Here is a 26,118-nt window from a genome sequence, read left to right as displayed (position 1 = left end):
GTCAAACCATTCGGAATTGGATTCGGAATCCTGAATGGAGTCAGTATGGATTCCAGATCAAACGCAACAACCGATTCTGAAACCGATTGATTCGGAATCGGTTGTTGCATTTGATTTGGAAACCATACTGATTCCATTCAGAAATCCGAACCGGTTCCGGAATGAGTTTTACTGGATAGTAGTGCAAATGCAACTGATCACATCTCTAACTCTTGTCACTTTGACATTTGACATGAGATTTTGACATGCAGATGCTTTTTTATTGTACAATGGACCAATTAGAGGAGGTCCAACTAAAAAACGGTCCAGTTAAAAAGTGTCCAACCAGCGAATCACGACTGAATAACATTAGATTTTATGGTACACTATTGCAAAAAAAACATTACATGTAATGTTTTGTAACTTCACTTCTCGTATAGAAATGCACAGTAACGAAACCATAATTTTCTGCAGAACACAGATTCAGCAGCTTAACCCATCTCAATTTCCCGGTCAAACCATTCCAAATTTGATTCGGAATCCTGAATGGAATCAGTATGGATTCCAACTCAAATGCAACAACCGATTCTGAAACCGATTGAGTCGGAATCCGTTGTTGCATTTGAGTTGGAATCAATACTGACTCCATTCAGAAATCCGAACCGGTTCCGGAATGAGTTTAACTGCCCTCTAAGAACGGTTGGTTTCAAAATCGTCCAATGAAGGACGTTCCTTGGACCAATTTGGACAACGTACAAATAACCGTTCAACAAACGTCCATCGTTGGACCCGTGTTGAACGATTTTGAAACAATTTTTTGGACGTCTCAGTGGGTGGGTACAGCTACGCTGCCAGCACTGCACACATTCCACTGCTCGCATCTTGCCGCAAACAAGTTTTCTGGTATAATTTTGACATCTCTTCGCCATTTTTTCTTCTTTTTTCAATAATAACAATCAGTCATCGAGTGTGTGAAGAGACGTCCGTCAGCAAAGCCGAAAGTGTTGTCCTTGCCGTGTCAAAATTTCAGTCGAATTGTGCATGTTTTTATTTGATTTTGGAATGCGTTGTTGACCAGAAAAAAACTAACCAACAGCAAATAGTGTAGTATGTTCTAGTGTTGATCTAGTGTAATCGTTCTAAGTTTGTGTCGCGTTAAAGTAAAAGTTTAACTGTTATTCATTACTGGTGAGTCAGCAAGTAGTAGCCGATAAGGGAACCACTCCCTAAGATAAACGCAGTTATTTTTGTTTTCGACGGCAGATAAGGATGTGGAAATCGACAGCGGGTCGCGATATCGACGTCAGCACCCTGGCGCCGGCCGAGGATGACGACTGGGAGACTGATCCGGATTTTGTGAACGACGTAAGCGAGCAGGAACAACGATGGGGCTCAAAAACGGTAGAGGGCTCGGGGCGCAGTGCCGGCGCAATAGATATGCAACAGTTAAGAGAGGAAACCGAGCGGGCTGATGCGGACAAGAAGCAGAAGGATGGTCCCAAATCTTCCCACGGGTATGGTGGCAAGTTTGGCGTCGAGAAGGATCGAATGGACAAGTCGGCTTTGGGACACGATCACCTCGAGAAGCTGGAAAAACACGCCTCGCAGAAAGATTATTCAACCGGGTTCGGTGGTAAATTTGGAGTACAGAAGGATCGGGTTGATGCATGTGCTGCCAGTTGGGATCATAAGGAAAAGGTGGAGAAGCATGCTTCGCAGAAGGACTATTCGGCTGGGTTCGGGGGAAAGTTTGGAGTGCAGAAAGATCGAGTGGACCAGTCGGCCGTTGGCTGGGATCACGTCGAAAAGGTCGATAAGCACGAATCGCAGAAAGACTACAGCAAGGGGTTCGGGGGAAAGTTTGGCGTGGAGTCGGATAGACAGGATAAGTCAGCCGTCGGATGGGATCACGTTGAAGCGCCACAGAAGCATGAAAGTCAGCTGGATCACAAAGTGGTGAGTGTATGGTTTGCGTGGTGAAGTCAAAGTAACATTAAACAGCAATAAAATTGAACAATAATTCAAGGGCTTTGGAGGTAAATTTGGCGTACAGACCGACCGTAAAGATAAATCCGCCCTAGGTTGGGATCATGTCGAGAAGACGCAGATGCATGAGAGCCAGATTGACCATAAGATTGTGAGTAATGATAGAGTTAACCGTTGGCGCTAGTTGATTAGGTGGCGGGTCACAGTCTTTTTTTGGTGGTGGTCTTTAAGTAACATGTTTGTGTTGTTTTAAACCCCTGGATATTGCGTTAAGATTCGAGAGCTTTGTTAGTATGCACGTAGAAGAAATGTAACTTCATTTCCAATCGATTCATATAAAACTTTCATTAAAATGCTAAAGAAGAAAAAAAGCTGCTGGAAAAAACTATCGACCTTTCTGAATTCTGCTTTTAGGAAAATAGCTTTGGTTTTTTCACTACACAGTTGTTTCAGCACTACCTATTGGAGCGATAAAAAATCGCCCTAATTTTTTTTTGGCTTTGGAAAACATGATAAAGCAGATAAGAGCATAACCGGTAAGTTCGGCTTGTTAGCTGTAATTTTTAATTTGATTAAGTCGGCTGCCGAATTTCTTCGACAGTGCTTTATCGGTGTTTTGTCAGATCAAATACGGCACTAATGACCAGAACGACAAGACTTATTTATTTCCGTTGAACATTTTCCCTGCAGACCTCCGAGGAGGCATATATTGCATATACCTCTGCCTGGAAAACTGTAGGCCACGTTCCCATTGATATCGCTTTGGTCTCCATTTTATCTTGAACTGTGGTCAAGACAGGTTCCAACGTGGCTGTGATCTTTCGAGTCTGGAGCATTTGAAGAATCTAGTCCCTTAATCGATTTTTTCACTGCCCTTTTAGCCAGGGCCTTTCAAGCACTCGGGACGTGAAGAAAAGCACAAATTACTAATTCCTTGAAATCGAAAATTTTCTCTATAGCTGTCACTAAGATATGTAGGGCTGTTTCCGTAGATTTGCCCTTTTGATATGCAAACTGGTACTTGTTTAGCGGAACATTCGATAAGTGCTCTGTTCGAATATAGTGAATCCAATAATAATCTGTTTCAGAAGTGTTGATGTCACTGATAGGTCCAATGGCCTTGGGTAGTACCAAGTCTTTTTACCTGATCCTGGAATAAATATTTTCCTAACTTCTCTCCAGCTTACAGCCCAAGAATAAGACTGGATCTTGGGATGTTTAGTAGATCGTCTACCGTCTTTTGTAGACATATTGGAAGAATATTATCAGGGCTGGAGCATTCGTAGTGTTCGAATGTGTAGATAGCTTATTTAATTAGAGATGATGTAAAAATATGACAGGTCAGTTTCTGTGATGCCTCACGAATCCTGTTAGGACGGAGTCTATCATCATTCTGACCTGTAGTCACCAAATGTAACAGGAAAGTAGGTGTTTATTAGAACGTCAAATCTTTCATCATTGCAAATTGTAAGAAAACCATCGTCTTTTTTCACACGCCATAGGCCATTTTGTGATCCCTTGATAAGGCATTTTGAAGGGGAACTGTTCCTGGAAAATTTCCGATGATTTCGCAAAACTCGCGCATTAATTTTTTAGCTTTTCTCAACTCACCGTTGTATTTGATTTGATCCTCTAGTCTGCCCAGTGTAACAGAATTCGTCTAGCTCACCCAAAGCTCAAGAAAGAAATCTCACAAATCAAGGTTATATTAAATGTATGGGAGAAGAAAAGCAAAATGCTCTCACCTACATTACTGCTGGATCAGACGGTCATCATTCGACCGGTGCCTCATAAGTCTGATATCGCCGTGTCGTCACGCAGGTTCAAACGCCACTACTTTCCGTACCAATCTTCTTTCCCGTTGACTCCCGGCCCCGACGTCGGCTGGGTCAGCAGCACTAGTGCACTTTCCTTTCGACCAGGTGAACCCGCTTCCTCTTCTGCGAACACGACACGAAACACTTAGCTGGCGACTTTTCCCGATCGCGCCACTTGCTTGAATCACACAACCTTCCTCAGATTTCACTCTTCGCACGGTTCCGTTTCACCTCCAGAACGCAGCTCCTTGCCCTGGTCATGTACTCCGAACACGACCTCCTCACTCGCGCATCAAAGCGATAAAATGTCCCGAGCACTGTCTCAGGCGGAGGGTGTTGCTTCTCCTTGACCGTGTGCTGGTAGTCCCGTCCTGAGGACCCGAGTTCTCGTACCCGACAACAACCACTAGGCGAGGAATTTCAAAGTCACGTTATCAGCAAAAAGTTCCCCGCTGCCTTGCTAACGTACAGCGTGACCTACCAGAATTACGAGCACCACCGCTTCGCCCGCGCCACTGGCAAGGCCGGCACCAGAAAAAAAAGAACTTTATCGTTCGCGCGCTACTGCTTCCAATTCTTTCTTCCACCGAACCACGCGACACGTGCCCTCACGGTGTTCCAAAAAACGACGAAGAGTGACACCATTGTTGCTTTCAAGCAAGCCGTCAAATGCGCACCTCTTGTAGTGCACGTTGATCTCTTATTACTTCCATTGAACATTTAAATTACACATTTTACTGTAACACCAGTTACCAGTTATATTGAACTGGCAGCTTCCTTACTAAGAATTGCTAAATTTTTGTGCCACCAAGGAACTTCGCAGCATACAGGCCTCGTTACAAGAGACCAACTGTCATTACAGGTGGGTCCTCTTTTGTAGGTCATTTGCCGCATTATCCAGATCTGCAGAAGATTGGATCTTATCCCGTTTTTTTTAAATGTTCCAGGTGTGAGCAGAATACACACCAATTTGTTTGCCTTATTTACATGTGTTTTGCGCTGAGTTTATTGGCGTCTATGGCGAACATTATGTGTCTGATCCGACAGAATAGGTTCGTCAGAAACGTGCCAACTCTTTATCTTTTCCGGTATTTGAGAACTGTTACCTATATTGACAACATTTGACGGAACGAATTCTAGTAGGTATTGATATCCGTACTACTCCTTATTTTGTAACGTGCATTGGCGTCACACTCCATGATGAGATGAAGGCCTTGTTTGTGCTTCTGCAGTACTTTATAAGGGTGCTGTATCCGTATCGATAGGGAAGTAGGCGGATGCGATCACAATCTCTTGCTTGCCCCTAGCCATCGGTACCTCCACTGTAAATGCAACGACGTTGATTATTCCGCATATAAAAACTGCAACTCTTGGAGTGTGCTGTTCTTTTAAGAATATTACCTTGTGAGCTGAGGAATTTAAACCAAAAAATGTGTTTATTCACCCACGGCTCCTCTATAAAAGCGATGTCAAGACGCTCTTTAGTGAACCTCTGGGCATGGACGCTTGTGGCACCTTTTGCGTGATGAAGGTTCACTTGGATACATCGAATGCCGCTCATTGTGCTGGTGTTTATCGGCCGTTGATTCTTGGTGCCAATACTTTGCACCCTTCATTTTGTCGACGGCTGGTCGTTCGTATTATCGCTAGTATTCGTCTTGCCGTTTGTGCACCTTCGCCTACAGGGAATTTCCGATCCTTTCCTCGCGTTTCAGTTCGTGACCCGCTTACGGTAGGGTGCATTTGTGTGAGACGGGGCTGCCTCCGATGCACTCGTTACCGTTGCTGCAGGTTGGCTACGATCAGAAGTTCGTCGTGAAGTGTCACACGTTGGGCCACCCACAGGAGATTTTTCTGCCGATGCCTGCTTAGAACTGCCACGTTCGGTGAAGATCGGGGCACCCTTCAACTGGTGCATTCTAGCCTTACTGAATATATAGTTTAGTTTGTTAACACTGAAACCTTATCTACCGCCAACAGCGTTCTTTGCCGAAATTATCGTTCTGTTTCTGCACAAGGCGGAGGATGTTTCTATCGGATCTGTCGATTTTGACAGGAAAATAGAAGATGTACATCGTCTATTTGGAATCTACGACGCTTGAACGACTTTCAATGAAGCGCCTTCCCAGAGCTTGATCGCAGTTGCGGCATCCTGCAGCCATTCAGCTGTATCCGTCTGCTCAGGTGATTTCGAGATACCCTTGATTGTGTGTGCACTAGGTCTAAACCTAGGTCTCGTATTGCTTGAGCTCCGCTCTAGGTCGCTATCGATCAGTGCGCATCGAGTACCATTAGGGCCCCTTACATGCACAATAAAAGTGTCATTACTAAGTAATGTCATTACTAGAAATGTATGTGAATTTCGTCATTAGTGTCATTAGGTGCCCTATTAGGGCGCCGTACACGAGACGTTAGTAATATCATTACTGAGCAGTAATGTCACTTTTAATGAACGTGTAAGGCGAGTAATGATGGAATTCCCATACAATTCCAATAATGACACTACTTAGTAATGACACTTTTATTGTACGTGTAAGGGCCCCTTTTCAGCTGTTCATAGCTGAGAGTATTCGCAGAGTACTTAACCAAAATGATAGTGATCGAGGTCGACTTGCCCATTTTTTTTGAATGTTGGGCGGTGCTCAGTTTTGTTTATGGCAGTTTTGGATCGTTTTTGGATGGGCTCCTTTCTGTATGTTCGGTTACTCTGTAATATAAAAGTTAGCTATACGCAAATATTGTCCCAAAATTGCCGCCAATCATAAATGGTTTTCAAAGGGGGTAAAAAGAGGTGCACTCAACTTAATAACGTTGGCCGTCGTCATCATACGATCCCGGGTATCGCTTGAGGGTTTTCTCGCCGTTGTCCTCTATGACGTGAAACGCCTGTGCCAGGTTCATGTGTCGTTCGCGATAGAGACGACTACTTTTGTATAAAGAGTACCATATTTTCACTTAAACGATGTGCCGGTTGCGGGGAAATCACTTTTTGCTACCAGAACATTTAGCACTCACGCAAAAAGATGCCCAAAATGCGGAATTTTCCACAAAAAAATAGCTCCGATGACGACGACGTGAAAAAAGCACTTCACCAACAGCACGCACTTGCTGCCTCTCATTTTCCATGTTTTTTTTCCTACCTTTGACGTTAGGTCTGTTCCAGTACCAGGACCTCTACGTCCGGTCTTTGTTGCCCTTGTTGCCAGACAAGTTTTTGGTTCTCAAGCGAGTGTTTTTATTCGAACACCTTCTTGTCGGGTATGCCGTGCACGTTTATCACAATTACCTCAATGAGCCATAATTTAATTTTATCATTTAATTTAATATGCACATTGCCTTAGCCATTATGTGCAAACATAACAACTCGGTGTCCATCAAACGCTGGCGCTTGACTAGTGATTTCCCTATTGGGATTTTTACCAATTTTAGCGCTTCAGCGGGTTTGTAGTCGTTTCTCGGCAGCAACCCATAGCATTTCTTCATCGCGCCGCTTAAGTGACGAATTCTCTGTGTTCCTCTTGTTTTATTTTTTGAGCACTCCGGCCCACTATCTGCTCCGCAAACTGTCAGTATCCGCCTTGACCGCTGTGCGATCATTCTTCTCTCTAGTTATCAATAATACTTACAGGCCTTTTTCGGAAGTGCGGTATCTCTTTCTTCCTTATAAAACTTGTTAACTTTGCTTATCGTATCTCAATTCTTCCAGCGTTTTGATATTATCGTTTGACCACCTCGATGAATCGAATTACCAGCGCGATATGATATCTTTCAATTGTCAGCAAGTGCAGGCAGGAATTGTCTTCTTTGTTTTCCAGTCGTCGATGTACAACCAGTTGATATATATATCATGTAGTGGAAAAATTCTAGGATTGCCTTATAGTTCTCGACCATCCGAAGCGGAAAAAAATATTGTGATAGCTGTCACTCTTTATATTATATAATCAGTCTTTAATTTATGAACACTATGATATATGTCTCCTCAGTGGTGAAAAATTCGGATAAAAACTAGTTTTTCTCCACTAGGGTGAAAATTGTTTAAAACCACATGCTCGTGAACAGCATAAACCTATAGTTAAACTTGTTATGTAATTTGCATTTAGAATTCGTCTAATTAAAATGCGACACTACCCGCGCTAGCTTCGTTCTGTCACTTAGTTTGTGTCGGATTCTGAGGAGACGAAGTCGAGACCATAACATCGTAATCCATGTTATGAGAATTGCCTGACAATAGCTTAAAGGAACATCTTATCTTAGCCTTTGAATTAGCAGTAGTTACTGTCTGAACTGCTTAATGCTAAGTGTGTTTTTTTATAAATACTTAAGCCAATCTAGGAACTATTAACGAATGAAATTTGGATGAAAACAAACGTTCAGCCTGTTACATTGACACATTGTTAGCACATACCTAAACCCGACTTTACTTCACCAGGGATTCGGCGGTAAGTTCGGGGTGCAGAGCGATCGGATGGACAAATCGGCTCTAGGTTTTCAGGAGCAGGACAAAATTGGCACCAACTACACGAAAGTTAAGCCGGACATCGGCTCGGCGAAACCATCCAACATTCGAGCTCGGTTCGAGAATTTCGCTGCGGCCGCCGAGGAAGAAACCAGGAAAAAGGCAGAGGAACAGAAGCGACTGCGAGAAGAAAAAGACCGAAAGGACAAGGAGGAGGCCACTAAGCGATTGGTTTGGTCATGTTAAATTGTTTTTAAAATGTGAGTTATAGCCGATGTTTATTTCTAGAATAACGTCACCGAAACCAATGAGCCCAAGAAACCGGAACGAAAGGGGCCGATCAATACTGGTCGCGAACAAGGCGTTGGAAGCACTATCAGCAACTTCAATAAGCAGCCGGATGCTGTACCGGAAACAATAAGGGTCAGTTAGGCTTAGCTTTACCTTTCCAATTCTCACTAATTCCGTCTCACGCAACAGAAGGAGCAAATCGTACTACCAAAGGGAGACCCACAGCCAGTGGTGCAACCGGATGTCATACCGACGACTGTGTTGCCCGTTCAGCATCAGGAACCAGTTAAGCATCAGCTACCAGCTCAACCTCAGGAACCAGTTCAGGTGGAAGAAGTCCCAGCTCAAATACACACTTTCAAAAGCCAGCCGGTTACCGAGCCAGAGCCACAACCAGAACCCGTGCCGACGGCTGTTAGTGTAATAGAGCAACCGGTATTGTCCCAGCCGGAACAACCGCCTCAACCGGAGGTTATGCCCGATCAGGAAGAAGCAGAGGAATTCATTCTGTCCGCAGATAACCCGGGAGTGCAGGCGATTGCCCTGTATGACTACCAGGCTGCAGCAGATGACGAAATTTCATTCGATCCGGACGATCGAATTACTCACATTGAGATGGTGAGTTACGCTATGGTTCTCGTCAGCAAACAACTGTTCGTTGACCGTTTCTTTTTCGTTATTTCAGATTGATGAGGGCTGGTGGAGAGGATTGTGCAACAATCAGTACGGGCTGTTCCCGGCTAATTATGTGCAACTAATTCAGTAGACTTGCACATCGTTGAAGACTCCTCAGCAAGCGCTCAAAGCATTTAACAGGAGTTCTATTATTTATAGGTTTATGTTTAATCAAGCGCACATCTTATTCTTCACAGACACACGCATTTGGACTGATTTGCCACAACGAGTAAGGACTACTGACATTCCGTGACTAATGCGGGCATTTTTATTTTGCAACCATTTTATACTTTATTTTCAAAGATTTTATTTGAAGACATTATTTTAAAACAGACTGCGTACTCTTTGTTGTGTATCTCGAAATAATCACCATCCCTCTTCCAAGCTTTGTTCTAAACAGTAGGGTAGGCTGCGTCAAAACATTATAATCAGTCAACCAGTCGTATAAACAACGGAACACGAAGAAATACTAATCATATAGTGTAATTTGTTCGAAATATAACTCTAAAATCTTACTTATTAACAATATTGCCCGAACTTATTTTTGATTCATCTAAAATGTTCCGAACTTTAACAGAAACAGACGAACTGTCCCCTAGTATATACAGCGTTATCCGAACCATCAGCACTCCATGAAGCAGTAGAAATCATCTCCGCCAGCCGTGTGTCCACCGCTCAGATGGTCCGTCGAGAAGCAATCGGTGGCAAAATCCCGTGAAGCGTCCTCCAGCAGATTTGCTGTGTCGAACGGATGTTCCGCCAGGACTGGCTGTACGGCCGCTATCGATGGAGTTAGCTCGGGCTGCTGCTGGGGTGGAATATCTGCCAGCATCACCGACAGGTCGTCGTGTGGTTCTTCCTCAATCATGTCTACTACCCGCGATGGTTCCGGGAGACAGAGCGGTGAAGGTGGCGGGGGCGGCGAAAGAGGCACCAGTGGCAACGGTGGCGAGTGCAGCAGAGATTGGGGAATCATTTCCTCTAGTGGTGGATGTAACTCGGAAACGAGCTCATTTGGTTCATCTTCCGCTGATGGTGGATGTGCATTGGCGTAGTGCTTTTTAAGATCCCAAGAAAAGCGAAACTTACTCGAGCAGATTTTGCAACCGTGCGGAAGTTCAGCGGTGTGTATCATCATGTGCGATCGAAGCTGAAACGGATGAGGGAATCGCATTGGACACATTGTACACGGGTGCTTCCGAAAATTTGCGTCGTGTGAGCGAGTGTGTTTGTACAGGATTTCCTTGGTGAAAAACGCTTTTCCACATATTTGGCAGCTGTACCCGCGAACATTCGAATGGCAGTTCATGTGGTCTTTCAATCGGTACTAAAATACAATGAACAAAGATAAAACTGGGTCTGTTCCGTACGGTATTATTTGGTGAATATTTGGCGTAATGATTCCTAATAAGCATTATACAATATGAGATACACTCGATTACACTTACCATTTTGAAGAATTTCTTCTTGCAAATATGACACTCCACTCGTTTGTCCTGCTCATGGAATATCATGTGGGACCTCAGCGAGCTTCGCCCATTGAAGGCTTTTCCACAGACGTGACAAACCGCCCTTTTCGGCACAGCTGGCTTAGTATTCACGGTCTTAGGTTTCGCGCGTTCCCTACTCTTCGGCATGAAATCCATCTGCACCTTGCTATGTTTGTGTCTGTGTACTCGCAGACCCATCAAACTTGGCAGTGATTGACCGCAAATCTCGCACGGAAACGATCCCAATCGTTTTGAGTTAATGGTTCCCACTAGATCACAAGTCTGCCGATGTTTCTTCAGCTTAGTGCAACTTCCAAAGATCTGCTCGCAGTCCAAACAAATCCACTGCAGCTTACCATCGACAACTCGTCGTCGCGAGTCGGCACGTTTTTTAGACTTTTTAGGTGTTGCCTTTTCCTTAGTACTCGGAACTATTTTCGATTTCCTCGTTTCAACATTTTTCTGAACCGGTTTACTCTCATGCTTCGATTCTTCCGTCCCCGAGGAAGAATGTTCCTGGAAATTATCCAATTCCGGTGCAACTGATTCATCCCTTTCGCCAGAATCTGTTGGTGGACTAAACCCTCCATAGTTTTCATCAGGCTTGCTAAAATCTAAATTGAGAAACTCGGAAATAACTTTTCTCTCGGCCTGTAACGAACTAATGCGCTTCTGAGCTTCCTCACAGCGGCAGCGAAACTCGCGGATGCGGCCCAAGAACTCGACACAGCTAGCGCAAATCTTGGTGCAGCAGGTGCTTGCCTCTATTCCAGCGATGGTCAACTCATTGATCAGCACCAGATGCAGCTCGGAGAGGTCCAACAGTGAAGGTTCCTCTTTGGCACACAGTCGGCAGATGTTAAACAGTAGCGATGCCTGACCTGTGACATCGTATCCAACAGTCACACCGGAGGTTCCGCGTTTCAGGATCAGCTCATCCACTGCCGATTCGATTATGTTGGTGATGAGGCTGTTGTACTCTGCGATGTTCATGGGCTAGAACAATGGACGATATTGATAGTGACCTATCGGCGGATTGTACTGTATGCCTGTGTCTCACCTGATTCAGATTGTCCATGATGGGCTAGTTTCATTGCAAAACGAACAGGATAGATGAAACGTTTCCTTTCTGCTGCAGTGACAACGATTTGTTTGTTTACTTATTGGTGACGGTTACTTGCGTTTGTGTGCGTATGTTGAATTTGTTTTGATCCGCCAAACGACTTTTTTTGGAGGGTATACTGGGGTAAGAGTATTTTTTTACTTAATTATCGTTTTCATTAAAGCTAAAAATTAAATATCTTTATTTTCGATTTCTGCAAATATTTGTGTTCAATTTGGTTTCTCAATCTTTTTTGCTATTTAGTTACTGTTGTGCATCGAATAATTAACCCATTCATGCCCATGTTGTTTGTGGACAACAACGTTTTTAAACAGCTACAACTTTTGATTAGAGCAAAATTTCCTCACAAAAACAAGTAAGGCTAATAAATGTGACTATTGACTTTCATTTGAGTATTAATAGTTTCAATGACCAGCTCTAGAACTGAAGCTATTGCAATTAGTCTGATTGGATTCCGATGGAGCAGTGCTGCCAGGAACAGTTTACGTTGACGACGGAAAATGATTTTTTCATATATCTTCGTTATGTGGCAATATTATTGAAAATTGATAAAACTTATCAATTTAGACTGTCTTTGGCTACATTTTCCACACAATTGGACTATTGTAAATATTCTAGGAGAATTGTATTGAGCATTGGAAGGTAAAAATTGAGCAGCTTCTAGCACTGCGAGGGAAGCACCTATCTTTATGAAAAAAGGCTTTTCGTGTTTCTTGACCCCACCGTTATCAAGGAAAAATTGTTTTGAAACCATACATGCATGAGAAAAAAGTTGGGCATGAAAGGGTTAAAAGGCACAGTTTAGTTCCAGCTCTTTATTCTACGACTGTCTCTCGAGAACTTATTCGTCATTTCTTAGGATACCAATTGCTTCCCGTAGCTTCATTGCTTCCAAGGATTTGTTGAAAGCTTCCATCTGCTCAATTGGACAGTACCGAATGGTTACAATACCGAAAAACCGCCAAGTTTTAACGTAACAGTACTTGTTGACGTTGTGTTTTGACTTCAGAGAGATCCTGTTTGCCGTCGTAATTATGATGCAGCTGTTGTTTTATTCATTGTCCACAATGGGCACCGTCGTCTCAAGTCGTCTAGGAATCTTTGCAGGTACCACAGCTCTTGTAAAAACTCCGTTAGTGCTATGCACTCCGCTTTAATGCTTCCTCAGACAACGAGTACATATAATGCACTTGATAATTCAACCGATGTACGACTTTCTGTTGCTAACATAACTAACCCAGTCTGCGTCCACGAAGCATTCCAGTTGAAGCCTGCCACCCAGACGCAGATCGGGATCTGCCATACCTTTGAGGTAACGAAGCACCCGCTTCAATTCGTTCCAATCTGGTGTTCTTGGTTTGATGGCTGGCTGCCCGAGAATGGATGTCGAGTTCGAAATGTCTGGGCGGATATCGACGAAAATGTACAACAAAGCTCCGATGAGACTTTAAACACGAGACACTTTGCAGTTCTCCATGTTGATCCGCGTTGAGATATTCTGCAAGTACGACTTCTGGCTTAAAATGAACCGACCAGCTTCGTGTCGCATGTGGATTCCCAGCTTGCTGCTCACCCGTCTATAGAAGTTGACGTTCAATATTGGATTATTATTATTATCAATATTCAATATTGGCATATGCCAGTTCTTTTATTCGTGCATCCTATAGATAAGTTATAGTGTCGGTAAAGATGATTTCAACGGCCTTAGAATTATGTACAGTACTACCCACCAAACAGGTAATCCCCATTCCATAGTTGCATGCAACCCGTGCTATGGAAAAATTGTTGAAAGGGTTTAAGATATTCTCAATGACGAACCGAGCTTTGGAAATACCGGGTGACCTCCCCAGTATTAAGCCCTTTCCTGCAAAGATCTTTTTTCGCCGATGATCGCAGATTGGTTGTATTTTCGTTGGATGGGTGACGTTTTACTGAGCTTCGATCATCGAACTTTGGTGCGTACAGACGAACTTGTCTAGAGGTCGTGTCGAGGTCGTGTGGCATTCGACGATTTGAAATATTTCAGTCAAATATTGCTCCCATGTTGAAGGATGCACATGAGAACAGGGATCCCTAAGCCGAAGTGTAGCTCCGTGCCTAAGATTTATTGACTGGAGGGTCTAAAATATGCAAATCCCGAACGCAGCATGATGGGTTTGGCCCCTGTTGTTATGCGAACATGTACGCACTCCAGCCGAACACCTTTAAACGCCACAAATCCGGCTTGATGCCGAATCAGATCTCATACGGCACAGAACAAACCGATGAAGATGGCAGCCGGTTCTGAATGTGCGCCGCCGTGCTCTCCGCTTCCGCCCAAAAACGTCGAGTTAAGTCTGCATCCAACAACATAAATAATCCCATCTCGTTTAACGTCCTCTTTCTACTTTCGACAAAGCTGCGAACGTTATCGAGTTGCGAATTCCGCCTTCGAATTCCTTCCTCTGCGTAGAACTTAACCAAAGCATTTCTGGTGTACTCGCAGGTCTGAACAGATGACCATCGGCTTCCAATTCAAGTTGAGTTTCGGTGAACCTCACATACTCTCGCCGAAGACTGTTGGTAACTTGGTTCAATAGGCTCATTACCCTAGGCACCTATAAACCATCGAAAACTTTTTGACATCAGAATTCCACCCATCTCGTCAATCGAACGCAAACACATAATCAGAAAATAATGCACAACTACCGCTTATGTGCATCATGAACCGTCAGAATCATATCGTTTTCAAAGCTTGTACGCATCTTACATCAATTCCATTCTTACGAGCTCCAGGCTAAGCACATCTTTGTTTGCGCTTCCTAAGTGATCATCAAAAGATTGAACGACTCTGGGAGTCTTCGCAGCAGTATCAGAGCAATCCTTGAGGCACTCTTGCATCTCGAAACCATAATTTCCGAGATGGGCATACTATTTTTCAATTTCTGCCCGGTAAGTATCCATATTATCATTCACCTTGCAGTTCCGGTTCGTGATCCACAGAAGGGCTTCACGCTGCCCTAACGTAGTTATCGCATAGTGCTCCTTCAGCGCTGCTCGAGTTGCCTTCGTCTTCATCTTGTCATGAATCAGTTCGTATTGGCTCTCATCTACCTTGGTAGTCGAAGTTACAAAAACTTCACAATTCCATATCAACATTTGAATAGGGCTAATAAGATTTGTAAACAAACTTTTGTTTTGCTGATTTCTCCTAATTTGTTATCATTTCAACACAGAAAACATTTGAAAATGATTCTACCAAGGGTAGAGATGTTGATTCGTGTGTATTTTTCATGAAATTCAACTCGGTGGCGGAATAATGAGCGAAATAAGTTTGTTTACAAAAGTCTCATTCGCCCTTTTGAAGAATTACTATTGAATTTTCGCTCACTGAATCACAGCGAGGAAAAACTCTACTCTAGCGGGGAAATTAAATAGATCAAATGTTTGTTGTATGGTAGCGGCGGTTGTGTGTGAGCTCGCTTTAGAGGCAGTGATACGATCACTGTCCACAATGTGATAATCATGTGTTTTCCTAGGTTTCCCATAGCCCCATAGAGTCCGAAGGGTTGCAGGTTCGAATCCTGCTTCTGGGGTGTTTTTTCACATGATTGCCTTTATTTAACTCACCATTTCGATCTGGTTTCTCTGTTGAATAACTTCAAAAAAGTTTACTAATGAAAAGGTTCTTCTATGTCGTTGCTTTACAGAACGTAGAACACGAAATTTTCGAAAACCTAGTTCTGGGAAGATTTAAACAAACGATGGTGTTTTTAGTAAACTCTACCGCGCGATTCAATGCATTGTATCATTAAGTACTTAATAACAATATTTCACATAGCTCTTGGCAAATCTCAATAACAAAACAGTTTCGATATTTTGAGATATTTTCATGATATTTTTAATGTATTTTTGTAGTATTTTTATGGCATTTTGAAGGTATGGTATTTAAATAGAATTTTCATGATGCTATTACGGCATTTTTAGGGTACATAGTTTAAAGAGTGGGTCATTTGGTATAAAATTATTTGGCATAAGGTCATTTGGCATACTGAATGTTTAGCATAACGGACATCTGGCATAGCGGATCTGTGCTCCTACATCCAATTCATTATTATCAGAGTAATAGGATCTCACTGTACATACAACATAAGTTCACCATTTTACATACCACTGTACATACAACATAAGAAACCATTTTCTAACTCGGAACACATACCGGCGATAATATACTACTGACAAAAAGGCAATTTTGTCTTTACCACAACTACGCTGAATCAATCTGATCTAATTAGATCAGGTTTGCTTGCGAGGGACGATTGCTCAGCGGTCTATTATGCGGCAAAGCCGTATTACACTAGCTACGCCTCAAACACTACAACAGTGAAGTAACCGATGGTTTAGTAGGTGTAAATGTTAATAAATTTGGCAGAACCCATTAATAATAATGCTGTTAATTATCGTACGGGTTAAAGTATATCGTGATTGAGCTGATTGGATAGTATATTTACACCATATATAATTTGGAAGAACGGCTCATGACATAAAGAAGGGTAATAAGCAAATAATTTTTGTTATTGACACGCTGTTTTAAAAAGCAACAACTTGCTCTCATAAGGCAAGAGTTTTCGTGATCTGGAGATGTGATACGTTTGCCTACAGCGGGAGCGAGCCGTACGACCATTTCCTGAAGATGCAAATAATTATGCCAAATGACATTTAGTGTGATCATTTAGTAGAATTATGCCAAATGACCGTTTTCCTTGCCGTTTTCCAGAAGTTAAAAATAATTATACAAAATGTCCGTTATGCCAAATCACCCGCAGTGTAGTCACATCTCAAAATTATGCCAAATGTCCGTTGTTTGCGCTTACATCCAATCCATTATCATCAGAGTAATAGGGTCCCACTGTACAGACAACATAAAAGCAAAAATTATGCCAAATAACCATTATACCAAATAACCATTATACCAATTAATCGTTATGCCAAATAATATTCTATTTATAATACTTTTGATACATGTTTTCTCAATATTTGTGGTATTTTTGTTATATATTTATGCTACTTTATGGTGTATTGATGGCATGTGTGTTGTATGGTATTTTTATCTTTCTATATTCTCTTCTCATTCAGACCACAACCTAAAAAACGTTCCGCTTGTGAACAGCAAAACAAAAGAACAAATTCTTCCTGTGCCGCTTTGTTACTTACACATTGCAAAAGCAGCAAAGTTCTGCTGCTCACCCCACTGTGAAGTTGAAATAAGCGAACCACAGCGGAAAAACGTATACCCCCTATAGAAAAATATTATTGCGATTGACTGTAAGCAAACTCGCCTTAGACCTACAATACGCGAGGTGAAAATGGAGCTTAAGGAAGTGTTCCACATACAGCTTCATAATACGCGTAATTTTATTCAATAGCTTAACTGAGGCAGAGAGCCTAATTGTGAACAACAGCACGCAACACGAGGTCGAGTATGGCAGTATTAAAAGGGCTAAAACCAGGGTCCTCATATATACGAATACGATATATCAACGCGAGCTAACTCAGAGTTTATTAATGTCGTTTTTGCTTGAAGCGAAACTGAATCAGATTCTAACCCCAACTACTGTCAAAATGTATGAACTGGCGTTAGAACCTGACTCAGTTTCAGGGTCAAGCAAAAACGCCATAAAAGAATCATTCCGAAATATGGTGAAGTGAACTCCGTTACGAAAGATATGTGAAGTCGAAAATGAAAGTTTTCTCCTAATATTGACTATCTCGAGATAATCTAGCATTTTGTCGAGATATTGCTGTATGGGAAACACACGAGTGCGAACGAAACGAAAAGAAACGTCAACATGTTTTCACACTCGCATTGACGCAAATAGAATGAGCGCGTATTTAGGCGCACGGTCTGATGGCGTATGGCCAAAAAGTCGCAATGTGGATTTTAGAAAAGATTCTCAATAGAAATATTATTTTTTCCCTTCATAAATAATGGTATAAGAATTAGACTAAAATAATGTATATTCAAAAACATATCGAGTTAAGGAGCATATGTGAAAGCGATCGAAATATGAAAGGAAGAGAAAATAAACCAAGAGATGTTTTCAGTTGCAGTTACGCTGATTTGAAAAAAAAATGGGTTCCATTAGTCGCCAACTGACCAGAAGGTAAGTAGTATACATACTAAAGAATATTTTTAAGCAACCTAATTTTGACCATTTTCAGTTTCGCTAACCTATTGTGAATAGAGCAAATTGGATTTCACAAATCCATACAACCTTCTAGAGCAAATATTTCGTCTTTGTATGTTTTCCGATCTCTCATTCATAAATTCAGCGCCCGGCGTTTTCCACATAGGGTGATGTGCCTATTTTGATAATTTAGCAAGGAAAGTGCTGCACGGTTTCATTAAATACTTGGCCTACACAATTGCTTAGATTTCTAAATAACAATACAATACAATAAGTGGCACAAAAACAACAATAATAAGCTCATCACCCTATTTAGCAGATCACTAACACAATTTGAATACATATATAAATTCTCCAAATTTCGCAAAATCTGTTTTGATTTCATCGGACATTTTATGTTCCATTATAGGTACTACTTGTTATCAGTAAAGTAGCAATTTCTACATTGGTGTGATTCTCGTCATTGTTACCTCACGCTTTGTTGTTATCTAACTTGGTACTGTATAGACTCATTGCTATATACCTATAAATACCAGAGAGTTGATTTGCTTTCTTCTCACCAGTCCGTGTAAGAGCTTCGTGGTTTGGTGTACTATTGTCCGCCCGGAATGCGTACATTGTAGTAAATTTTCTGGATTACTGGAAAAGAAACTTTACTGAGCACAGGCGACCAAATATACAATAGTTTGGCATTTATTTCGATCAATTTATTACCGTCATTCAAACATCAATCTCACCGACAAGATGAGCATTTTCGCTGGAGTAGAAGTTGGGCCACCGATCGAGGTGTTCGCTCTAAATCAGGCCTGCTTAAAGGATACCAACCCGGACAAAGTTAACCTGGGAGTCGGGGGTAAGTTGTAGAAAAAATCGATTGTAAATATGTAAAAGAAAGTGGTCCATTTCTGCCGTATCATATACATATTTTTGGAGCGTGTGAAAACTGTACAAAGGTTACTCAAGGTCAAATACAGGTCAGGTTGGAGAATGAATATGTATATAATTATTATACCACTCTTGCGTAAACTTAATAGCTACTGTTTTGTCACACACTGTGACGAGTATACACAAAAGACTCGAATGCGAAAAATAGTCTACCTTGTTTTAAGGTTGCACAGAGAAAGCGCAAAATTCGCAAACGAAAAAAGCAGTTTTTTTCCACACCGTATGTCAGATCTTCATAAAAATCAATCAGCGTATGTAGAATGTTGTTACAGTACTGCTGATTGATTTTTATGAAGATCTGACATACGGTGTGGAAAAAACTGCTTTTTTCGTTTGCGAATTTTGCGCATTCTCTGTGCAACCTTAAACGAGTATAAATAAGCCAATTGAAATGCCAATAATTGCTGCGCTTAATCATAAATAGATCGGAGAATAAAGTGACATTCTCTTATCACGCACCTAAGGCCAAATAACAAGTGGGAATTATCATACGGCTTTGACTAAATGAACTCTTCAAGTATCTCCAAATTCTCTGATAAGGTCTAAAATACTCGCACAGAATAACCATAGCAACAAGATGCACTGAATTTTTAATTGCTCTGTTTCATCACAGCTTACCGTACGAATGAGGGAAAACCGTGGATCCTGCCGGTGGTGAAGAAGGCCGAGGCTGCAATCATAGCCGACGGTAGCTTGAATCATGAGTACCTACCGGTGCTAGGAATGGAGAACGTCACGAACGGTGCCAGTACTTTGCTTTTGGGAGATGATTCGGAGGCTATCAAGAGTAAGCGTGCCTTCGGTGTGCAAACATTGTCGGGAACCGGTGCCTTGAGACTGGGCGCCGAGTTTCTGGCGCGGATTCTTCACCGAACCACTTTCTACTATTCATCGCCGACGTGGGAAAACCATCATAAGGTATTTTTGTATGCCGGGTTTACGACGCCGAAGACGTATCGCTACTGGGATCAAGAGCGGCGGGGTATCAACTTTGAAGGCATGATTGCAGATCTGGAAGCGGCACCGGAAGGAGCCGTCATTATACTGCATGCGTGTGCCCATAATCCTACCGGAATTGATCCTACGCGGGAACAGTGGAAACAGATCGCCGATGTTTGTGAACAGAAGAAGCTTTTCCCGTTCTTCGATTCAGCCTACCAAGGATTCGCTAGTGGCGACCCGAATAAGGATGCCTTCGCTGTGAGATATTTTGTGGAACGTGGGTTTGAGCTATTTTGCGCTCAGAGTTTCGCCAAGAACTTTGGATTGTATAGTGAGTTATGAATTTTTGTGGTGTCCTGAATATATAATACTAACTCTTGTATCATCTATAACAGACGAACGTATCGGAAATCTTACCGTCGTCCAGAGGGACACAGCAACCAGTTCTGCGGTGGCTTCGCAAATCACACTGTTGGTTCGTGGTATGTACTCCAACCCGCCGGCCTTTGGCAGTAGAATCGTGAGCCGGGTGTTGAATGACCCAACACTACGAGCCGAATGGATGGAGTGTATCAAAACGATGAGTTCCCGTATCATCACCATGCGGCAGGCTCTGTACGATGAACTGGTGGCACTGCAAACTCCTGGAACCTGGGAGCACATCACTCAGCAGATTGGCATGTTCTCATATACGGGATTGAATGGTAGGATCTGCTAGATAAATTTTAGCAAATTAATTCCAATTGGACGTATTTGTTTTCGACAGAAAAACAAGTGGAAATTCTGATCAAGGAGTACAGCATCTACCTGCTAAAGACCGGTCGGATCAGCATGTGTGGCCTGAACGAGAACAACGTCAAGTACGTTGCTAAGGCAATAAATGATGCGGTTTGTCGAGGCGGGGCAGCATCCAAGATCTAGTTTGATTGACGGGGGATAGACGGGGGATTTCTTCGGCTTCCATATAAATTTATATATCCTACCGCTTTTAAGCAAGCATATTATGTTTCACTTGTTCCTTGTTACAATTATGTATTAGATTTTTTCCCTGTAAAAACATCGGGAGTTTTGGAAGTATTTTTTAAGTACTGAAAAGCAAAGCTTTCATATCTGATTTAATCAAAGCAACCGTAACAAAAATAAACAACAAAGGTCCTCCATGTTAACACTTTGAATACACGCTGAACTCATTTGCAATATGAGACCAACAACAAGTAGCGAAGTTTTATGAAAAAGTGTACAAATTTTTCTATGGAAATATGATTAATAAACGTAGGCAGATCCGTTTTTCTTGTAATGCAAATATAAAACAATATCATGCTGGGGTGGGCGTAGCGTATTGGTAAAATCGATTGCCTTGTACGCAGCGCACCTGGGTTCGAGTCCCGACCCCGCACATAGGGTTAGAAATTTTTCATAGAAGATTTTTCTAACCCGAAGAGGCGAATGACCATAAGGTTAAAACCTCTATAATCGAAGTAAAAAAAAAATATGCAGAGAGACAACGATTTATATTCCAAATAATTGCAATGAGCAAATAGATATCTCATAAATAGAAACAGACGAAGGATAACGGTTTTGTCATTAGTAGTTTAGAGAAATTCCCTGCGCAAATACAGATTTCTTAAACCTTTCGTCATATCAGCGATTCCGCCAAAATTGAGCAAATCATACTTCAAGAGAACTTCAATTTGAGAACAATTCCACCAGAAATCTTGAGAAGCTTTTCTTCAGAATCTTGAGATATGTTTATTTTCCAGAATCCTAAACAATCCAATAGAATTCTGAGCAACAAAACGTAGATATACAGATAAGGATTCCTTCGGAATGCTGAGATAGATTTTATCGAAATGCTAAAAAGAGTCTTTAAAAAGTTTCGAATAGAATCCAAGGAAGGACTACTTCAGAATCCAAAGCAGAGCTCCGACAGAATTATAAGATACATGGTAAGTCAGAATCCTATGCGAGTATCAGAAACCGTCTTCAGAGTAAACGATTTTAAATGACATTTTCTGCGTTGAAAAAGTAATATAAAACCTGCATGGAGGTGGCTTGAACCCCCTAAACCAGTCCTGGTGCACGGTTCTGATTGGAGTGATACCCGCAGAGTATAGCTTGAAACGGTTCCAAGATCCCATTTTCCAGCAAATATCCTACCGTAAAACTTCCACCATAATTTTCTCGACATACTGATTCCACAGTAATACACTGTGCACTTTACTCCCAGGTATTTTGTGTCTTCGATAGTACGTCTAGACACACTTTCAGTCTGGTGAAAAGTTTTTGTTACAGATCTTATCTGGTAGCTAGCGGCAGCTCAGCTGGATCATACAACAAGCGTGTGTTTACTATTGTAAGGTGAAAGCTTCCACCGCAGATTGTAGAAGATAATTCAAGATGATGTTGCCATGCATGTGAGTTTTTGATGTTTTGAATTACGATGTGTGTTCAAAGATATAAGAACGCGAGGGATATGAATAGAGACTGATACCTGGAACAGTTGGGAATCTTTTAACCTGGAGGTAGTCAATTTCAAATTAATTAAACAAAAACAAAACACAATTACTATTGAAGGGAAATCGAATTGATCTTAACTTATGAACATGAACATTTCGAATAATACTTTCAAATCTTCTTGGCCTTGTAATCTGAAAGATTTTCTTCAAACAAATTAAACAATACCAAGTTCAAATAGGGTCAACAGAAACCAAACTCTATTCTGTACATATCCGTAAATCCAACACACAGTCACTCGTTCTAACATCCTATCTGTATGCGCCTTTCAGTAGGAATCTATCTGGGAACAAGATCAGCAAGAAATTTTGATTGGGAATCAAACTAGTTCCCAACCAACCATGGAAAGTTCCAACGATAAAACATCAGGTGGTGAGTTGGGATTTTTCCTTATATTTTTGGGACCCCTAACCAGACTAAAGATAATCCTTTTCAGTATCCAACTCGGTAACTTTCGACGATGCCCTCTCGTTGACAAGTAAGTGACAAGATTGTCATTTATTCCAAAATAATGTGTTAGTTACTTCACAGAGTTCGGCCAACTGAACTACGTTCTAATCATCATAGCGGGGACAATTCTTACAGCATTCCTGCTTGAAACTCTAGGAATCAGCTACGTCATCGCGGTGGCCGAGTGTGACCTACAGTTGTCTACCAAGGAGAAGGGAGTGCTCAGTGGGATAGCTTTCGTGGGAGTTATCATCAGTTCACACCTATGGGGATTTCTAGCGGATACTATGGGCCGCCGGAAGGTGATTGTTCCCACGCTTTGTTTGACGTTCGGGACAACTGCTTTGTCCAGTTTCGCCACAGGCTTTTGGTCGATCGTCATTTTACGTTTCTTTGCCGGCTTCTTGTAAGTTTTCGAATGTTTAGTGTATAATTTGAACTAATTCACTTTGAAAATGTCACAGTGTTTCCGGTTCATCGGCAACCATCTACGCGTATCTTGGCGAGTTTCACAACCACCGCAACCGATCTCGTGCCATTATGGGTGCTTCGTTCGTCTTCGGAATAGGTTGTCTGCTACTACCAGCGATAGCTTACGTCGTAATAAATCGGGAGTGGGCGCTTGTTGTGCCGGTGCTGAACATTGTCTACCGTCCGTGGCGATTGTTTCTCGTCGTTTGCAGTCTGCCATGTCTGGTTAGTGGTCTAGCATTGCTTTGGCTACCGGAGAGTCCTAAGTTTATGCTACATCAGGGTGATATGAAAGCAGCGATCGACACCATCCAGTGGATGCATCGTGTCAACTGTGGTAAAACAGTTTCGCCACTTTTCATTGATTTAATTCTCGCGGATGAGGAGGACAAACAATTCGAGGAACGTCGAGCTGTGCTAAGCAGCTCCAAAGGTTTCAGTGCTATGATGAAACTGGTTTGGGATCAAACTGCTCCTCTCTTTCGGAAACCTTACCTGAACATAACAGCGATTGTGTGCTTTCTTCAATTCGGAACATATTTCACCTCGCATGGGCTATACATGTTCTTTCCGGAGATTCTGAACCAATTGGTAGAATCACATGCTGCTGGTGTTGACCGGACCACCGTGTGCAATGTGGTTTATACGCAAAATAGGCTGATCAATTCGGAGGTTGTCGGTGATCAAAGCTGCACACCACAGATGCTGAATGCTACCACATACGGACTTTCGTTCATACTTGAGGTGATTTACGCACTGGGGTTCGCAGTGATAGGTGTGCTCATCAACGTGGTGGGGAAGCTATCGATTTTGGTGTTCGTTTTCGTGGGTTGTGGTTTATCCGGAGCATTGATGGTTGTAGTGGATACGCCTGTTGGTGGTATGTCACTTTACATGATACTGGTGATGGCAGGGTTTGGTGGAAGTGTGGTTACTGCCGCCACTGTAGATCTGTTTCCAACAAATTTAAGGTGAGAAGTGTTTACTGATATCGTTGCCTAGCTTTATTTTCTTCTTCTACCACAGAGCAATGGCTGTCTGTATCGCGCTAATGTTCGGCCGACTTGGAGGGGTAGTCGGGGCAAACATGCTCGGAATGTTGCTGGACACTCACTGTGAGTGGAGTTTTGGGATGTCAGGTGCTATCCTTATGATCTGTACTGTGCTGTCATTCTTCATACCGAACATCAATGTTTGCACGCGGGGGAACGAACCCCTACCGACACTGTCATCGAAACCAGAAAGCTGCGACGAAGTAGGTTACGTGACTCGCAAATCACATCCAACCTGTGAATCTGTTGAAAATATTCAATAAAAGATTTGATCAACACTTGTTTTTGGACACATTTTATTTCGTAGAAACTCCAGATCCAGGAACCCTACTTCCAGAATTTATTTTTATTCATTGATTATAAAAATATTCGACATGCTTTCTTTCATATCAGGCTAATAGAACTGTAGCGTATTACTAGATAGTTTTTCGTCCGTCCAGCTAAAATCCCGGAGTTTATTTCTCTCCTGAAACCGTTGCTCGCTGTTCATCACGCCATTTTCGCTGTAAGGCGGTCATGACCTGCTTCACCAGTCTGTTGACCGCGTTCCACGTGTTTATGTCGCTTGTCATTCTGTAGACGGCATTATTCGGGTTGATATCCGGTCCTCCCGTTTCAAGCATCTCCCTGCGTGTCGCTTCGAACCTTACGCATTCGAAGACCATATGCTCCGGTGTTTCCCCGACGTTTATGCACTCCGGACAAAAGGGTGACACCGAGTGTCCGAACCGATGTAGGTACTGTTCACTATGCCTCCTATTTACCCAGGTCGAGAGAACCGGTATGAATCTTCGAGTCCACCTTCCTTATATCGGCCCCCGAGTCAACTCTCAGTGGTTTCCGTATTCCCCTGGTCTCCTTCCGCTTATAGCATTCGTTAACTTCCACTAGGATGGCGCCGATCGGGATCATTCCAGCGATAACACAGACTGAGTGAGATAGTCCTGTACGCGCTTGCGACCCGCATGGCCACGAGCCTGAACGTACTACTCAGCTTTACTCCATTCCGCTGTCTACAGCGCCGCAACACAGACAGTGCCTCTGTACCTCAGTATCGATTTTGATACATTAGCCAGAAGACGCCTGCTTGGCCCGGTGTTCGGCATAATTATGGCTAAAGCATTTATAGTTTGTGTTGGAATTCAGTCGAAACTGCGACATCCATCATTACGCCCAGCTATTTCAGTGCCCGCTTCGAAACTGCGACATGGTTTTCAGGGAGCGAATTATCATTTAAGCAAAATACTCGCCTGAGAAGGAAGTTCGAAAGACCCCCTCACGAACTTCAAACGCAGGACCAGGACGACTAAACTGACAGTATGGTCGACATTAACACCAGAAAGGCGGGACAGGATTGTCAATGTCCACCTAACTTACTTATACAGTATTACGCTTGCAAAATTCGCTACAAAAGGACAGTATGCATTTCTAGACGACAGAGAACTTCGGTGGGATGCTTCCTAATGCGGATGAAGCAATACTACCTTTATTTTTGCGTTCCTTTGCCACCAGTAAAAGGATTAGACGACATGGTAAAGCACATATCTGCGACTAAAATTAGGAACGCGCAATTTGAGTAAATTCATTCTGCATATGCGGAGCCTACCATGTTACCATGAGCCTACCAAATCTGTGATAATCACATGTGAATTAACTCATTCCATAGCCAGTGAATTTGACTTACCTGAATCGATTCCATATTGGTGATATTTACTCGCAGAATATTAAGTTTGAATTCCTGCAAGTAAAAAGAAATATTA

General features: G+C 42.4%; 4 protein-coding genes across 6 annotated transcripts; 3 read left to right on the top strand and 1 right to left on the bottom strand.

The window, feature by feature from the left end:
* The first annotated feature begins 938 nt into the window (after positions 1-938).
* LOC131695377 (src substrate cortactin-like) lies at positions 939-9,735 on the top strand. Of its 3 annotated transcripts, none has more exons than XM_058983841.1 (7): positions 939-1,167; positions 1,243-1,935; positions 2,006-2,116; positions 8,212-8,469; positions 8,527-8,661; positions 8,719-9,147; positions 9,215-9,735. In XM_058983841.1, exons 2-7 carry the CDS (start codon positions 1,249-1,251, stop codon positions 9,293-9,295), a joined length of 1,701 nt encoding a protein of 566 aa, XP_058839824.1. In that variant the 5' UTR covers positions 939-1,167; positions 1,243-1,248; the 3' UTR covers positions 9,296-9,735. The 3 variants fall into 3 exon arrangements, with proteins under 3 accessions (XP_058839824.1, XP_058839825.1, XP_058839827.1); XM_058983842.1 differs by having other exon boundaries at positions 1,221-1,935; XM_058983844.1 differs by lacking the exon at positions 2,006-2,116.
* Positions 9,691-11,890, bottom strand: LOC131695376 (zinc finger protein 628-like). Its single transcript, XM_058983840.1, has 3 exons — positions 11,755-11,890; positions 10,653-11,690; positions 9,691-10,531 (listed from the first exon to the last, which is right to left on the bottom strand). The coding sequence occupies exons 1-3, from the start codon at positions 11,770-11,772 to the stop codon at positions 9,827-9,829; spliced, it is 1,761 nt and encodes a 586-aa protein (XP_058839823.1). The 5' UTR covers positions 11,773-11,890; the 3' UTR covers positions 9,691-9,826.
* Positions 11,891-18,335: 6,445 nt separating this feature from the next.
* LOC131695487 (aspartate aminotransferase, cytoplasmic-like) lies at positions 18,336-21,444 on the top strand. Its single transcript, XM_058984017.1, has 5 exons — positions 18,336-18,480; positions 18,548-18,837; positions 19,543-20,202; positions 20,267-20,575; positions 20,638-21,444. Exons 2-5 carry the CDS (start codon positions 18,729-18,731, stop codon positions 20,790-20,792), a joined length of 1,233 nt encoding a protein of 410 aa, XP_058840000.1. The 5' UTR covers positions 18,336-18,480; positions 18,548-18,728; the 3' UTR covers positions 20,793-21,444.
* A 144-nt stretch (positions 21,445-21,588) lies between these two features.
* LOC131695486 (synaptic vesicle glycoprotein 2B-like) lies at positions 21,589-26,074 on the top strand. Its single transcript, XM_058984016.1, has 5 exons — positions 21,589-22,757; positions 22,822-22,863; positions 22,917-23,241; positions 23,300-24,277; positions 24,333-26,074. The coding sequence occupies exons 1-5, from the start codon at positions 22,727-22,729 to the stop codon at positions 24,619-24,621; spliced, it is 1,665 nt and encodes a 554-aa protein (XP_058839999.1). The 5' UTR covers positions 21,589-22,726; the 3' UTR covers positions 24,622-26,074.
* Positions 26,075-26,118: the final 44 nt, after the last annotated feature.

This window comes from Topomyia yanbarensis, unplaced genomic scaffold (genome assembly GCF_030247195.1).
Source record: "Topomyia yanbarensis strain Yona2022 unplaced genomic scaffold, ASM3024719v1 HiC_scaffold_4, whole genome shotgun sequence".
In the NCBI taxonomy this organism is placed as follows: Eukaryota; Metazoa; Arthropoda; class Insecta; order Diptera; family Culicidae; genus Topomyia; species Topomyia yanbarensis.
The sequence above is the reverse complement of the archived record's forward strand: the minus strand, read 5'-3'. Positions and strand labels throughout refer to the sequence as shown.

Excerpts from the sequence above, each read along its gene's own strand:
- LOC131695377 (XM_058983841.1), top strand. The coding sequence starts at position 1,249 with ATGTGGAAATCGACAGCGGGTCGCGATATCGACGTCAGCACCCTGGCG. Across the intron at positions 1,936-2,005 it reads GTCAGCTGGATCACAAAGTG|GGCTTTGGAGGTAAATTTGG; the intron begins GTGAGTGTATGG and ends CAATAATTCAAG. Across the intron at positions 2,117-8,211 it reads GCCAGATTGACCATAAGATT|GGATTCGGCGGTAAGTTCGG; the intron begins GTGAGTAATGAT and ends TTACTTCACCAG.
- LOC131695376 (XM_058983840.1), bottom strand. Across the intron at positions 10,532-10,652 it reads AGAAGAAATTCTTCAAAATG|TACCGATTGAAAGACCACAT; the intron begins GTAAGTGTAATC and ends ATTGTATTTTAG.
- LOC131695487 (XM_058984017.1), top strand. The coding sequence starts at position 18,729 with ATGAGCATTTTCGCTGGAGTAGAAGTTGGGCCACCGATCGAGGTGTTC. Across the intron at positions 18,838-19,542 it reads AGTTAACCTGGGAGTCGGGG|CTTACCGTACGAATGAGGGA; the intron begins GTAAGTTGTAGA and ends GTTTCATCACAG. Across the intron at positions 20,576-20,637 it reads CTCATATACGGGATTGAATG|AAAAACAAGTGGAAATTCTG; the intron begins GTAGGATCTGCT and ends TGTTTTCGACAG.
- LOC131695486 (XM_058984016.1), top strand. The coding sequence starts at position 22,727 with ATGGAAAGTTCCAACGATAAAACATCAGGTG. Across the intron at positions 22,758-22,821 it reads CAACGATAAAACATCAGGTG|TATCCAACTCGGTAACTTTC; the intron begins GTGAGTTGGGAT and ends AATCCTTTTCAG. Across the intron at positions 22,864-22,916 it reads CGATGCCCTCTCGTTGACAA|AGTTCGGCCAACTGAACTAC; the intron begins GTAAGTGACAAG and ends GTTACTTCACAG.